This window comes from Centroberyx gerrardi, chromosome 1 (genome assembly GCF_048128805.1).
Source record: "Centroberyx gerrardi isolate f3 chromosome 1, fCenGer3.hap1.cur.20231027, whole genome shotgun sequence".
Taxonomy (NCBI): domain Eukaryota; kingdom Metazoa; phylum Chordata; class Actinopteri; order Beryciformes; family Berycidae; genus Centroberyx; species Centroberyx gerrardi.
Window position 1 is genome coordinate 8,536,818 of NC_135997.1, and position 13,119 is coordinate 8,549,936.

The window sequence follows — 13,119 nt, forward strand, 5'->3', positions numbered from 1 at the left end:
TTAACTTGCATTTTGGTTCATAACTTCATTACCATCTCAAATAAATGAAATGTAATTGTTCATTTTTTCATTCCTCCACACATGTACATTGCTCCCTGTCTGTGCATCAACACATAATGGCTGAAGACAGGGTCAACTGCAGGGCGACAGGACACTTTGGCATCCAGCATCCTTTATCCTCTGTCCCATCAGTCAGGACTTTCTTACGGCCTCTAACCTTTAAAGATAACCATCTGCCCCTTAAGTTACAACCACCACATATCTAGGGTGTAAGTTTTTTTTTTTTTTTTTTACATAACTATTGCAGCACAGACCTCAGTCAGATATAACATGGTTTTCTTGCCTGTGCCAGCCCGCTCAATGGGTTTTTGTGTTGTTTTATATGGGGGTGGCACTGTAGTGTGACAGGATGCCAAAGAGCAGCCCACTGGTTTCTCAATGACATGCCTCGGCTGTAGGACAGAGGAGACCGGCCATGAGGACTGTGTCAGCCGCTGCCAAGCTAAACACCAACCGCTGAGCATTTATAGCAGCGCTCAGAGGGCTCCCTGCAGCACTGAACTGTGACCCATAGAAATTAAATGGAAAATATGCACACGCTGTTATCTGAATGCTTGAATAGAAACTGTTTGTGTATTTTGCTGTAGTGTACAGCAAAGGACTGATGAAAAATCACTACAATATTCCTATAATATTCCTATTGGGACATGTAGTGTGTCTGTGGTACTCAATAGTGGCCTTATCACACTTGATGTTATTATTATTTTTTATCTCCTCTAAGGTATCACTGTAATATTCCTGTAGCGGCTCATAGTTTTGTTGTGATGTTTGTAGCCTATTTCTCTAAAAACTGTATAGGATTAGTTCTGTTCTTTTCCATAAGTAGGTATAAGAAGTCTTGTCAAACATTAAATATTATCTATCGTCGGGTTTTATTCTGTCTGTTGGGAGCAGTTGGACTAGATTCCTAATAAACACACAGAGTTTGTGTGGTGATGCCCAAAGCCCTGGGAATTAGAGTTTTCTGAAGTATAACATGGGCATACCGCGACCCATGTTGTGTTGACTTGTGTCGCCTCCCTGTGGCTAATAAAGCTCACTACACCAGACTTGATTGAACTCGGAAACAAAACCTCCCTGGTGGCCTTGCTATCACTTCCTGTAGGTCAGGTTTCCATTGCATTTGGAAGAAATGGCGGACATGGACGAGCTGTTCGGGAGTGACGGGGATAGCGACAATGAACAGCGAGGTATTGAGCTCTCGGCGGCTAAAAGTCTTATTTGAAGGGTTTAATAAGAACAGAAAGCTGCCCCTGTATTACAGTAGAAATTAGGTTTGACCGAATGGCGGCCAAGAAGTGTAAACTGTTATGTCTTACATGCATGAAATCGGAGTTAACGTTAACATTAGTGTTTTGTTTTGTGTGTGCTGTAAGCGAGTGTGTCCTGGTGCTAGCCTACCCTTCATTTTAGCTAGAAATTGTACGCATTCATAAACAGATAGTTCCAGTCCTCAGTTCTGATTGGCTGAGTCACGTTAGAAGTCGTTGTAAAATAGTAAATATGAATATTAATACGCTAACCACCTACGGTCTCTTAACACTCATGTGTAGCTAAGCAACCACGATGTTTAGCTAGCTACTATTAAGAAAACTGTACTGCATGGCGGAAGAGTAACATTTAATCGTCATGATCATCCATCATCATCATTATTTTCAGAGTCTGGCTCTGGCTCCGGTTCGGACTCGGACCACGACAGACCCCGGTCCGCCAGTAATGCCTCCGGCAGCGGCAGCGACAGTGAGAGGGACCGGGGTGACGATGATGACGAGGAAGGCCATGAGGCAGGAAAGCCCAGCATAAATAAGGTGTGTACTTTCAGTTAGACTGATGAGGCCCGGGACAACATTGCTCTGCCCGCTAGCCTGGCGTCTACCAAGCATCACTGGTCATCATATCCCACTTCTACTATCGTAGATGTTATGAAAGGATAATAACAGCGTGTTTAAAGTTTGTTGACAATGGTGTAGAGCTGCCTCTACACAGAGTATTTATACTGGGCTATTGGTGGATCAGAGCCAGGGTTGATTTCTGTGTAAAAAAGGAAAAGGAGGTCTAAAAATAACCTGCCTCTGACCCACCTCAAGACCTGGGAGAAAAGCTGAAGAAAAGCCAGACCTGACCTGGTATTTGTTCTGTGTCAGAACAAATACCAGTAAAGTAAAGCAGGAGAAATGCCTGAGTAAATGCCATGGCAACCATGGTAACGATCTCGCAAGCCTTCATCACCTGTGCGTAAGGTGCACATGGAGGTTGGGCTGTCAACAGGCAACTGTGGCAAACAGTCGATTGCTGACTGCTTGAGGTGAAGAAGAACTGCCAAAAATCAAAGGTAGCTTAATAGAGACTTGGTTTCCAATTCAAGCAGTTTAACTAGCAAAACTAGAAATATTGACGCAAACATCTTGAATCTACTGGATCTATAAATGGTCTAATTTTAAAACAACATCACACAATAATCACAGGATACGCTAAATCCCAAGATAAAGTTTATTGTTGTACAAGATACTTTGTTTCATGAGATACAGTGGTTCCTGTGGACCCCCCTCCCACAGTGTAAAGATGATCATAAAGAGTAAAAGGTGGATAATGAATGCTTGTATTCCAGCTCTGCTACAGCATTTTTACCCGGGTCAGCTGTGTAAAGACTGCTAGGTTACACAGTTACACAGTCACACAGTCAGCATAGGCTAGTTGGAGATATCAGGGCTCTTTTCCTGCCTTCAGAAGCAGCCATTCGCTGCCATTCATTGTTGTGCAGTCTGAAAAACAAGACAGACTTGAAAATTGTCCAAGCAAGATAATCCATAACAGTAGACATTAAGGCTTAATTTGATTTTGTCAAAGTTTCTCTGGCTTAGTGGTTAGCACTGTTTCCTTGCCTTTGGCCCAATGCATGCTGGGATATGCTTCAGCCCCCCGTGACCCTGAATAGGAATAAGCAGATAAAGATAATAAATTAATAAATGAAAGTTCCTCTGTTACATTATTTCGTTGTGCCCAAGTTTGCCCGAGTGGAAGGTTTTCATATCAGTGCTGCATTATGTTAAGCTCTGCTTACTGTCAATCACCTGACACCTGCAGGAAGAAATGGAAGTCTCCGCTAGGAAATAATCCCTCTAAAACCTGTTGGCTTACAAACTTTATTGTCACATCCAGGTCTTCTTATTTAGGGTGTTTTTGCTAGCTGGGACAGCAGTTCATTTAAAGACAGGTTTGATGTTGTAAAGTGTGTATTTTAAAACAATGAAAAATAGTTTAAAAATCTAATTACGTAGCCTACATGCATTGGGGGAAATGTAAACTAAACACAGAGGCAGGTACTGCTGGGGGAGTCCTTAAGATCTGCTAACCCCACTGGTCTTCTACCTACCAGGAGCTGTTTGGAGACGACAGTGAAGATGAGCGACACAGTCAACACAGTGGCAGCGACAACCAGTCTGAACACTCGGGGAACCAGTCGGACGCCAGCATGCGCTCTGAGCCGGAGGACAACGATCATTCAGATGCTGAGCAGCACAGCGGCTCAGAGCGCGGCCATCGGGACGAAGAGGACGATGAGGATGACGGGGGCCACCGGTCGGATCCCGGGAGCCCCGCTGGAAGTCCAGTTGGAAGTCCAGTTGGAAGTCCAGTTGGAAGTCCAGCTGGAAGCCCCGCTGGAAGCCCTGCTGGAAGCCCTGCTGGAAGCCCCGCTGGCAGCGCAGTGTCTGGGGCTGGGAGCCCTCACTCCGAGAGGGGCAGTGCCCGTTCAGACAGAAGGTGGGACAGCACACACAGGATGGTGCTTCTTTATTGATCCCAGATGGGAAATTGCATTGTTGCAGCAGCAAAAAATAGAGGTTTAGGCTGGTGAACAAAGAGTAAAAAGGTCGAAAGGATATGAATAAAAGGTAATTAAGGATAATAAAGCTACACTAAATTAAAGCTACAATATCCTTGAGGCAGCAAAGTGTATTGTTCGTCCCACCCCACCTCCCCTCAGTTAGTCATGTTCACATCCTAACACTCATCTTGATGGGCTGACTTCCTTGAAATGATGTCCAGCCTGAGGTAACCGATATCCATAAAGCCACCACAGGCATCAGAGAGGCAGACAGTGAACGCAAGCAATCTGCAATAAAAACAAGAGGCATTTGAGCTGCCTAATGACCCACCATAATCACTGTGATATAATAATCATAACCAGTTATACTAATGAGGTAATTAATTAGCTGTTCCAAAGGTGCTTCAAATTTAACCAGGTCATATACTTCATAGGGGGAACCTGTGATGTATATACAAAGGTTATATCATACATTGTTTTTTAGTTATTGTGTTCACAAGAATGTGTCTACACACACACAGACAGCCAGGCGCCACCATGACGACATAATGTCCTGCATACCATGTACCGTGGAGGCTGAACATTATGTCGTCATGGTGGCGACATAATGCTAATGTTCACCCGTGTTTAACAGGACTTGTCTGCTGCTAAACATGCAGCAGACAAGTCCTGTTAAACACGGGTGAACGGCTTTGTTGTTCTTTCTTTTTCTTTTGTTGTGCTTTCCAACATTGTTGTTGTTGTTATGACTTCCCTGCACTTGATAGCCACAACCGCGCTTACTGCTGGCCACGCCCACAGCAAATGGTACATGCTCAAAAACGTCCTGAACATCACTGAAAAGCCTGTTTCAGGCAAAGAGGGGATTTAGGCAGGTATACACAGACAGATAATGTATAATATATCCAGTTTATTGTCATCTTATTGTCAATACAGCTTTAAAAATATTTTACATGTAGTGCATCTTCATCACGGTAATTAAGAGTTTCTACTTTCTTCCGATGATGGCTATTGACAGATTTAGAGATATACAGATGCTTGCAGTTTACAGATTTACAAATTCACACTCCATTTGAAAGAGCATAATGACGCATTCACTCTTCTGTTGGCTTAACATAAGGGGAACAGTTTGATCAATATTTGCGACCGTGAACAGTTCTCTTTCAAAGACAGAAGACAAACTAACATCCTAATTTGTGACATCATCAACAGACACTTTTCTGGAGCTGCTCCAGTCAGGTCGCCCTTGGCTCCGGGCCAATGTCAATACAGTCAGCCCATCATTCATTGTCATTCTTACCTTCGCTCATGTTTGAGTTAGACTTGTTCATGTTCACAGAATTAACATGTTGCTTTCTGTTATGTAATGTCTGACTATTATTTCTTTGTATATTTATTGTAATTGTTTGTTTTTTAACCAGTGTGCACAGTGATCCTGGGACTCCCCAGTCAGGACCAGGCACTCCTCACTCTGAAGTTTCTGGCAGGGAGAACCAATCAGATGATGAAAAGTGGGAAGGAGGCGCCAAGAGTGACCAGTCGGAGGATGAGGAGGAGAAACGTCATCATCATCATCATTCTGACGAAGAAAGAGAGAACTCTGATGATGAGGGGCCCAGGAACAGGAAGTCAGGTAACAGAGGACATGTTGTAGATGAACTGATTCTGAAAGAGCTTGTCTGTTGTGTTAGGGCTGGGCGATAATTCAATATTTTCGTTTATCGTCTTTCAGTGGAATCATATCGTGATGATATGAAGATTTTAATATCGTGACACACATTTCTGCTGTCTAAATTGATGATGACAAGCAAATTTTACTTAAAAACTCTGATAAAATGAGGTATGGTAGGAATATTATTCGAAAATTTCAGTTTTGTTTGACACCACACCTAACATTACCATTCGGTTCAATGAGATGAACATTCATTTGGTTATTTAACGTGATTTTGCATATGTGAGCCATATCGTGATATATATTGATATCGAGAAAAATCCTTATGATTATCATGATATTGATTTCAACCATATCGCCCAGCCCTATGTTGTGTTGATATTCACGCATTCGATGTGTTTATGTCCTGTACCATGCTAGGTTAACCTGCTGTATTAACATGTGTGGTAATGATGCTGTTTTATGTCATGTGTGATTGTTTTTTCAGAGTCTGCAAAGGGCAGTGACAGTGAAGATGATTTCATCAGACAGAAAACCAAAATGAAGATCACCTCTGATTCAGATTCAGACAGCGATGTTGGATCAAAGAAAAGTATGAAACCGTTTGAGCAAAAAAACCCATCTTTTTACTGCAAACCTACCCTTGCAGTTTCATCATAGTATCTTGAATTAGGATTTTTTTTATATCGCTTAGCATAGTTTAAAGCCGTCTCTCTCTCCCATCTCTCCCCACAGCCAAGAAGCCAGCAGCAGACGACCTGTTTGGAGAAGCTGACGACATTTCCTCGGACAGTGATGCAGAGAAGCCTCCGACTCCAGGACAGCCCCTGGTATCTATCTCACTGTGCATCTACAGTATATATCTGTCTGTCTGCCCTTTTGTCTCTCTCTCGCTCTCCCCCTCTCTCACTCTCTCTCTCTTTCACTGATCGTCCAGCTGCTTTAATTCAGCCATGCAGAGTCTGTTCTTTTAAGAGTTCCTAAATCTCTTTTCTCAGAGCTTCTCTCTAATCCTCTCTGCTGATCCCTATTATCATGGGTCATTGAATCATGCAGGGTTGTTTGAACTGTTCTCTCTCCCTCCCTCCCTCTCTGTGTGTGTGTGTGTGTGTGTGTGTGTGTGTGTGTGTGTGTGTGTGTGTGTGTGTGTGTGTGTGTGTGTGTGTGTGTGTGTGTGTGTGTGTGTGTGTGTGTGTGTGTGTGTCCATCCCCAGGACGCAGAGGACGGGATGGAGGGGGAGCATGCAGAGGAGGAGCCTGTCCCCGAGACCCGCATCGAAGTGGAGATTCCCAAAGTCAGCACTGACCTGGGATCTGACCTTTACTTTGTCAAGCTGCCCAACTTCCTGTCTGTGGAGCCCAGGTCAGAGCTTTGGCACTGTCGCCGTTGTGGATAAATCGTAAAAACATACTTTATGAGCTCCCGTTTCCTCTCTAAATGTATTGGAGAGAGAGGATAAAAAAATGGCCAAAATGTGGAAATGAGGTAGGGATGAGAAAAGGCGTTCTGTCCGACACTTCCAATACACACTACTGACTTTGGCTTGGCTAGGATCCCTTCATTGTGTTGGTCAGCCAACTATACAATCAGCTGTTGGGTCTTGCTGATTCTAAAAGCCCTTGTATAACTTTTTAAAAAATCTTTATTTTGTTTTGTATTGAATTTTATTTTACAGACCCTTTGATCCTCAGTACTACGAGGATGAATTTGAGGATGAGGAAATGCTGGATGAAGAAGGACGGACTAGGCTCAAACTTAAGGTATGTAGTCCGCCTAGTGTGTGTACATGAATGTTTGTGTGGCGCGAAATTGAATTAAATTGAAAGCATTATCAGCAGAGCATTGTTTATGTTTTTTTCAAAGCTTTTAAAATGACATGGAGCCTAGGAAATAACATAAACTTTGGTTTTAGTTTTTGTTTTGTTTTTTTTACAAACAACTGTAAGTTATGTTGAGAAAATATGCTGCCTTTCTGTGGATCTAAATTTCTTTCCTATTTTTAAAAAGTGAAATATGTGTAAGTCCGCCACACAATAAAGGTATCAGAGTTTGGTGGCAGAAGTTCAATATTTGAATCAGATTTTTTACCAGATCCTCTTTTGGAAGACTGTAAATAAATTTGAAAACCAAAAAAAGAAAATAACAGACATGCAACTGTTTTTGTGAGCGAGAGAGATCGACTAGAGCTTATACTCTCTCTGTCCCACAGGTGGAGAACACCATTCGGTGGAAAGTGAAGCGAGATGAGGAGGGGAATGAAACGCGGGAGAGCAACGCACGCATCGTCAAATGGTCTGACGGCAGGTTCGTAGTATTTCCAAGCTGGATGTCGAGGCTCTTGCACTCTGAACAAAATGAAAAGAAGCAGTCTATACTTTCTGAGCTTTTGTCTTTTGTTGTCTTGCTACAGCATGTCCCTCCACTTGGGGAATGAGGTGTTTGATGTTTACAAAGCTCCTCTCCAGGGAGACCACAACCACCTGTTCATCCGGCAGGGTACTGGACTGCAGGGACAGGCTGTGTTCAAAACCAAGCTCACATTCAGGTAAGTCAGTTGCGTACCATTCTGATATTGGGGACAGGCTGCTTTTCAGACACACACACACACGCTTTCACTTCAATATGTAAGTTGCCGGCGACCCTTGTCATCTGTCTAGACCACCAGTGCTGTCTGGCTCCTCAGCAGCCAGACATACACTAAATAAGCCCCAGGCTGCCTCTAATTCCAAACAATAACAATAGCACCCTTCATCTAAGCTCCATTCAGAAATGTATTGTATGCTGTAAGTCCCTGAATCACTGTGTGCAAGCTGCCCAGGTTTCTCCCAGTCAGACCTGTGTAAGCCTCTTACCCCCCTCACCAAGTCCACCTGGATGTTCTGTCTTCTGAGACCACATGGGACTAGTAGGACACCGGCCAAAGCTGCTTTACTGCACAACAGCCCTCCCAGCCCTCAGACAGGACATTGCCACTTGTTCTGATTGAGTATTATAATAAGAGCGTGGTTTTGATTAGGAATCGGAGCTGAGCCTGTTCAGGGCACAAATGATCAGGACGGTGGGTTAGAAAGAGGAGCTTTAGGCAACCTCGTTAAATATTGAAACAAAACACCTCCCAGCAGGTTGACCAGTTGAGTTCAGGCAGAATTGTATTGTTACTGGTGTTCAATGTGGCAATCAGACTGAAGGTAGCAATCAGACTGGAGTTTATGAAAACAAGAGGCACATTGTTCTGGAGTGTTAGCAAAAAAGGCTTCCTTGTAATCATTGTTTTGATACCATAGAAGAAACCCCTGTCAAAGCGCTCAACATTGTCTGCCGATTTTGACCCATACTCAGCATCTAATGTAGCAGGTCAGGCACGGTAACGCTCCCTGTGCATGTGTGGCTTCTAATGGTTTCAGGACAGGGACAGAAATTAGTGTGGGCTAAAATGCTGACTCATAAAATGCTTGTTAAAAAATAATTAGGAGTAGTTTTTTTTTTTTTTTAAGCATTTTAGCCCTGTTCACATTTTTTTCCATTGTTCTCAAATACTCATGCATGAATGCAACTACTGTCCCCTGTGGACCAGTGTAGGTGATTTGTGGGAGCCTGTGACCAAGGGATTCTTTCCTTTGCGTCATCATGGGTTAGAAAAATAAAGCGTTTTTGTTTTTGTTTTTGTTTTAAATCAGAAAACAACCGAGCTCGCAGCCTGAGACAGCAGAAAATGCTGGCACCATGCAGCCAGCAGTAGAAGAAAATGCAAACCCATTCAAACCACTGTCACCAAAAAAATAAAACAACCACTTTCGTTTAAAAAAACAAACAAACAAACTCAGCAATGGAGGGCTGGAAGACGGACTGGTTGGGGACAGAGAGTGAGGAAAACAGCACCATCCTCCTCTGTAAGGCCTGCTGCGGGTTTCTAGCAGTAGGAAAGAAGCGTGGGACATGTGGTATATTATGATTTTAAAATCAAACAAATCTTACTGGTACAAATTGAGGGTTTATTTGCCAGTATGCAATGCAAATGTATTATTTTATAGTTCATTAAAATTGCCCCCGAAAAGGACCAAAATGCCCCTAAAAATAAGATCAAGGGGGTGAAAAATTCCCTCTGAAAAATACAGTTAATTTCTTGTCCTGTTTTGGGGAATGCTATTTATGTTTCCAAAAACAGAAGAAACAGTGGGAAAGTATGCACTCGCTTGTCAATGTGACGGACATTTCGGTCTGCCCTTATTGGTGTGTTTTGTCTGTCTTTCCAGGCCCCACTCCACAGACAGCGCCACCCACAGGAAGATGACCCTGTCTCTGGCCGACCGCTGCTCCAAGACGCAGAAGATCAGGATCCTTCCCATGGCCGGGCGGGATCCAGAGTCCCAGCGCAATGAAATGATCAAGGTAACGCACTCTGGCACTGTGCACACACTCAGTCCATCTGGCTGTGTTTCTTTCCCTCAGCCCTTTCTGAGAACGCATGCTTTTGTTACCGCAGGGACTGAAGAGGTCGCATAAGGCCAGTAGCTAACAAGAATCGCACTGTGTTACATAAAGATATAACCTGACGTGGTTACATAATGAGGTTATGTAGCTGTCAGTGACATGGAAATAGTGTCAACAAGTCTAGGGGCTAGTTGCATATCTGCGGTCAACCTCCCAACAGGCATTGCTGATAGCATCGTTCATAGTTTCACTCTACTCTGCACTCAACTGAGGCAGTGTGACTTTACCTGGAGGAGATATGTAACGTTGTGCTGCCTGGATGTTGAACCCAGCAACACAACTTTGGTACTAATGATACTGTATGTCTTCAACCGCTGCGAGATCCTCACATACCAGATTTTTCTTACACCCAAATATTTCTTGCTATGGCACATACAGTAGACAATAGATCCCTGTTTATGCATTATAATCAATATAATCATCTTATGTATGATTTTAGACAGTCTGTGCAAAACCTAATGTGTAACTTTATAGAGTAGGGTGGGAACGTATAGTTTGTGCAGAAAGAGGTCAGTCTTTGTTATTACCAGTGTGATACATGATATGTCATACAGACACACCTTACTGTGTCTTTCACCATCTTGTGTTTGCAATTATAATTGACAGTTTCCATTAGTGCTGGCATTGGAGCGCCACAGAAGGTCAAGCAATGTATTTGTTGTTTTGTTTTTTTGTTTGTTTTTGTTCGCAGTGAACATCTTGGTTACAACTAGCAAAGCAGCTTTTTCTTGAGAAGTGCAGCATTTATTCAGCTCAGGAATGCCCACAAAGGGTTTTGGCTAACTACCATCAGCTGGTTGGCAGGCAGAATTGACAGGAGGGGGATGGCAAATATTGAGAGAGAGAAAGTTGCTGCAGTAAGTGCAGCTCTGAAAAGGCTGACAATCCAGATTTTCCAGAAGGGACATTGTGTATGCATATATTAGACTCTGAAGTCACGGTATCCATTAAGTGGAGGTTCCTTCCCTCCGTGTACTCCATTAAATTAGTTGGAACACCTCAGGGTGTCCTGGTGGCTAAGTCTGCTAAGGTGCATACCATGCAACTGCAAACAGGAAACTTTGCCGCAAAAGAATATTAAAAAAACTAGTTGAACACCTCATCATGTTGAATCCTTTACATAATGAAACTAATGGATGAAAATTTAATGAAAAATTTGAGTGTCTGCATCTTCTCAGTGCTACATTTGAACATTTTTCTCTCAAAATCATTCCCAAAACAAAAAGTCATTGAAAGAATACTACACAAAGCTAAATACATTGTTTTGGCTTCTGATATTTTGTATTTTGGGGGTCAGATATTATTAGTCATTGCATCCTATTTCTCCACATACATTTTTGACATGACTGATTTAAGTTATATCCCTTAAAATTTCAACAGAATTCACCAGGATTGCACTTCCAATCACAGGTTTAACTTCTGGAGATGAATATTAGGACTTACGGAATTGCACAGTTAGTCACTAGGACAAGAGTGTTTAAGATTTTAAATCGCCAAATCAAAATGCAATGTGAAACTCGAAACCAGCGGTCAAACGTCTCTCAACGGTGTCTCTCCCGCGTGCGATCGCAGAAAGAGGAGGAGCGTCTGCGCGCCTCCATCCGCAGGGAGTCGCAGCAGAGGAGAATGAGGGAGAAGCAGCACCAGAGAGGCCTGAGCAGCAGCTACCTGGAGCCCGACCGCTACGACGACGAGGAGGAGGGCGAGGAGGCCATCAGCCTCGCCGCCATCAAGAGCAAATACAAGGGAGGAGGAGGCCTGAGGGGTGAGGACAAAACAGCTGACATAACCACCACTTTTATTTTCTCTCTTCCTTTCTGCCTCAAGTTTGCAGAACTTTTAGGAAGTCGATCAGGTCGAGTGAACGTCCTCCTCTTTTGCTCTCTCTGCTCCCACCCCCACCCCCCCTTCCCTCTCCCTCTCCACCCAATCCAGAGGAGCGAGCGAGGATCTACTCGTCGGACAGCGATGAAGGCTCAGACGACGATAAGGCCCAGAGGCTGATGAAGGCCAAGAAGCTGGACAGCGACGAGGTAGGTGCAGTACCCTGCTAGCCAGATGGGGGGCGCTGTGATGCAGGACACTGTGGGGGGGGGGGGGGGGAGCCAACTGCTCACATTCCCATCATGTGAATTGGACCGGACAGGAACTACTTGTCCTTGTAAAGAACATACACTTAGTCTGTACCGGCTGTTCCCGCAGAGACCGGTGATAGTGAGAAACATGCTTTTATGATGCATCAAAAAAATAGAACTGGAACATGACAAATAAACTAATAGCACTGGAAAGCTGTACAGAATGTCTGCTGCTGTCAGCATGGCTGTCATCTGTGTTAGTCATGTCATCACAGCGTTCCCTCTCTCTTGTCTCTGTCCTGGGCAGGAGGGCGAGGGCTCGGGCAAGAGGAAGGCCGAGGACGACGAGGAGATGGCCACCAAGAAGGCCAAGAAATATGTCATCAGCGACGAAGAGGAGGAGGAAGACGATGACGAATAATTCACTTTTTTTCTACCATTCCACTGTATTATCAGTGCTCAGTCCACATGGCGTAAAACGGCCACATTTTGTTTTATATATTTTCTAAAGACCCGTGCGCGCGCGTGTGTGTGTGTGTGTGTGCGTTTGTGTGTGTGTGTCTTTGCTTGTTTATGTTCTGTACAGCAGAGGCGAGGAATAAAGAAATAGTTGTTTTATGTAACCAAAGCATCCCAAGGCTCCCCTCTCTTTTTTTTCGAAGTTATGAATCATATACATGAATCACACTGTTTTGAGATTATGAAACATACTGTTTAATCCTGTTTCCAAACAAAGGAAGGTTAATGGGATAGATGCCGTGGGTTGATGAGAGACTGCGCGTGGTGAATGGTGTAAAAGCGAGGCCTGCCTTCTCAATCTCCACCTTTTGTGTTCCTTCACTCATCCACCTCGCATAACAAAAGCGTGTCATTGACCAGTGCTTGTGCTGTTCTGCCAGTTTTCCTTTGAAGTCCATGCAGGGGTGGAGAACAAATGCACTTGAGAAAAGTATTAGAGAGTGGACCGACAGGCTAGGGACAGCGAGAGGAGGGT

At 43.8% G+C, this 13,119-nt stretch overlaps 1 protein-coding gene across 1 annotated transcript; it reads left to right on the top strand.

The window, feature by feature from the left end:
• Positions 1-1,173: 1,173 nt before the first annotated feature.
• On the top strand, positions 1,174-12,756 carry leo1 (LEO1 homolog, Paf1/RNA polymerase II complex component). The gene is made up of 14 exons (XM_071901491.2): positions 1,174-1,250; positions 1,720-1,868; positions 3,437-3,822; positions 5,308-5,519; positions 6,046-6,150; positions 6,294-6,388; positions 6,773-6,921; positions 7,235-7,319; positions 7,769-7,863; positions 7,970-8,104; positions 9,813-9,948; positions 11,623-11,815; positions 11,986-12,083; positions 12,433-12,756. Exons 1-14 carry the CDS (start codon positions 1,193-1,195, stop codon positions 12,544-12,546), a joined length of 2,010 nt encoding a protein of 669 aa, XP_071757592.2. The 5' UTR covers positions 1,174-1,192; the 3' UTR covers positions 12,547-12,756.
• The last annotated feature ends 363 nt before the right edge of the window (positions 12,757-13,119 follow it).

Bases quoted from the DNA above. Each gene is read 5' to 3' on its own strand.
- leo1 (XM_071901491.2), top strand. From the start codon at position 1,193: ATGGCGGACATGGACGAGCTGTTCGGGAGTGACGGGGATAGCGACAAT. The intron at 7,864-7,969 runs GTTCGTAGTATT...GTCTTGCTACAG, and splicing joins GTCAAATGGTCTGACGGCAG to CATGTCCCTCCACTTGGGGA. The intron at 9,949-11,622 runs GTAACGCACTCT...GTGCGATCGCAG, and splicing joins AGCGCAATGAAATGATCAAG to AAAGAGGAGGAGCGTCTGCG.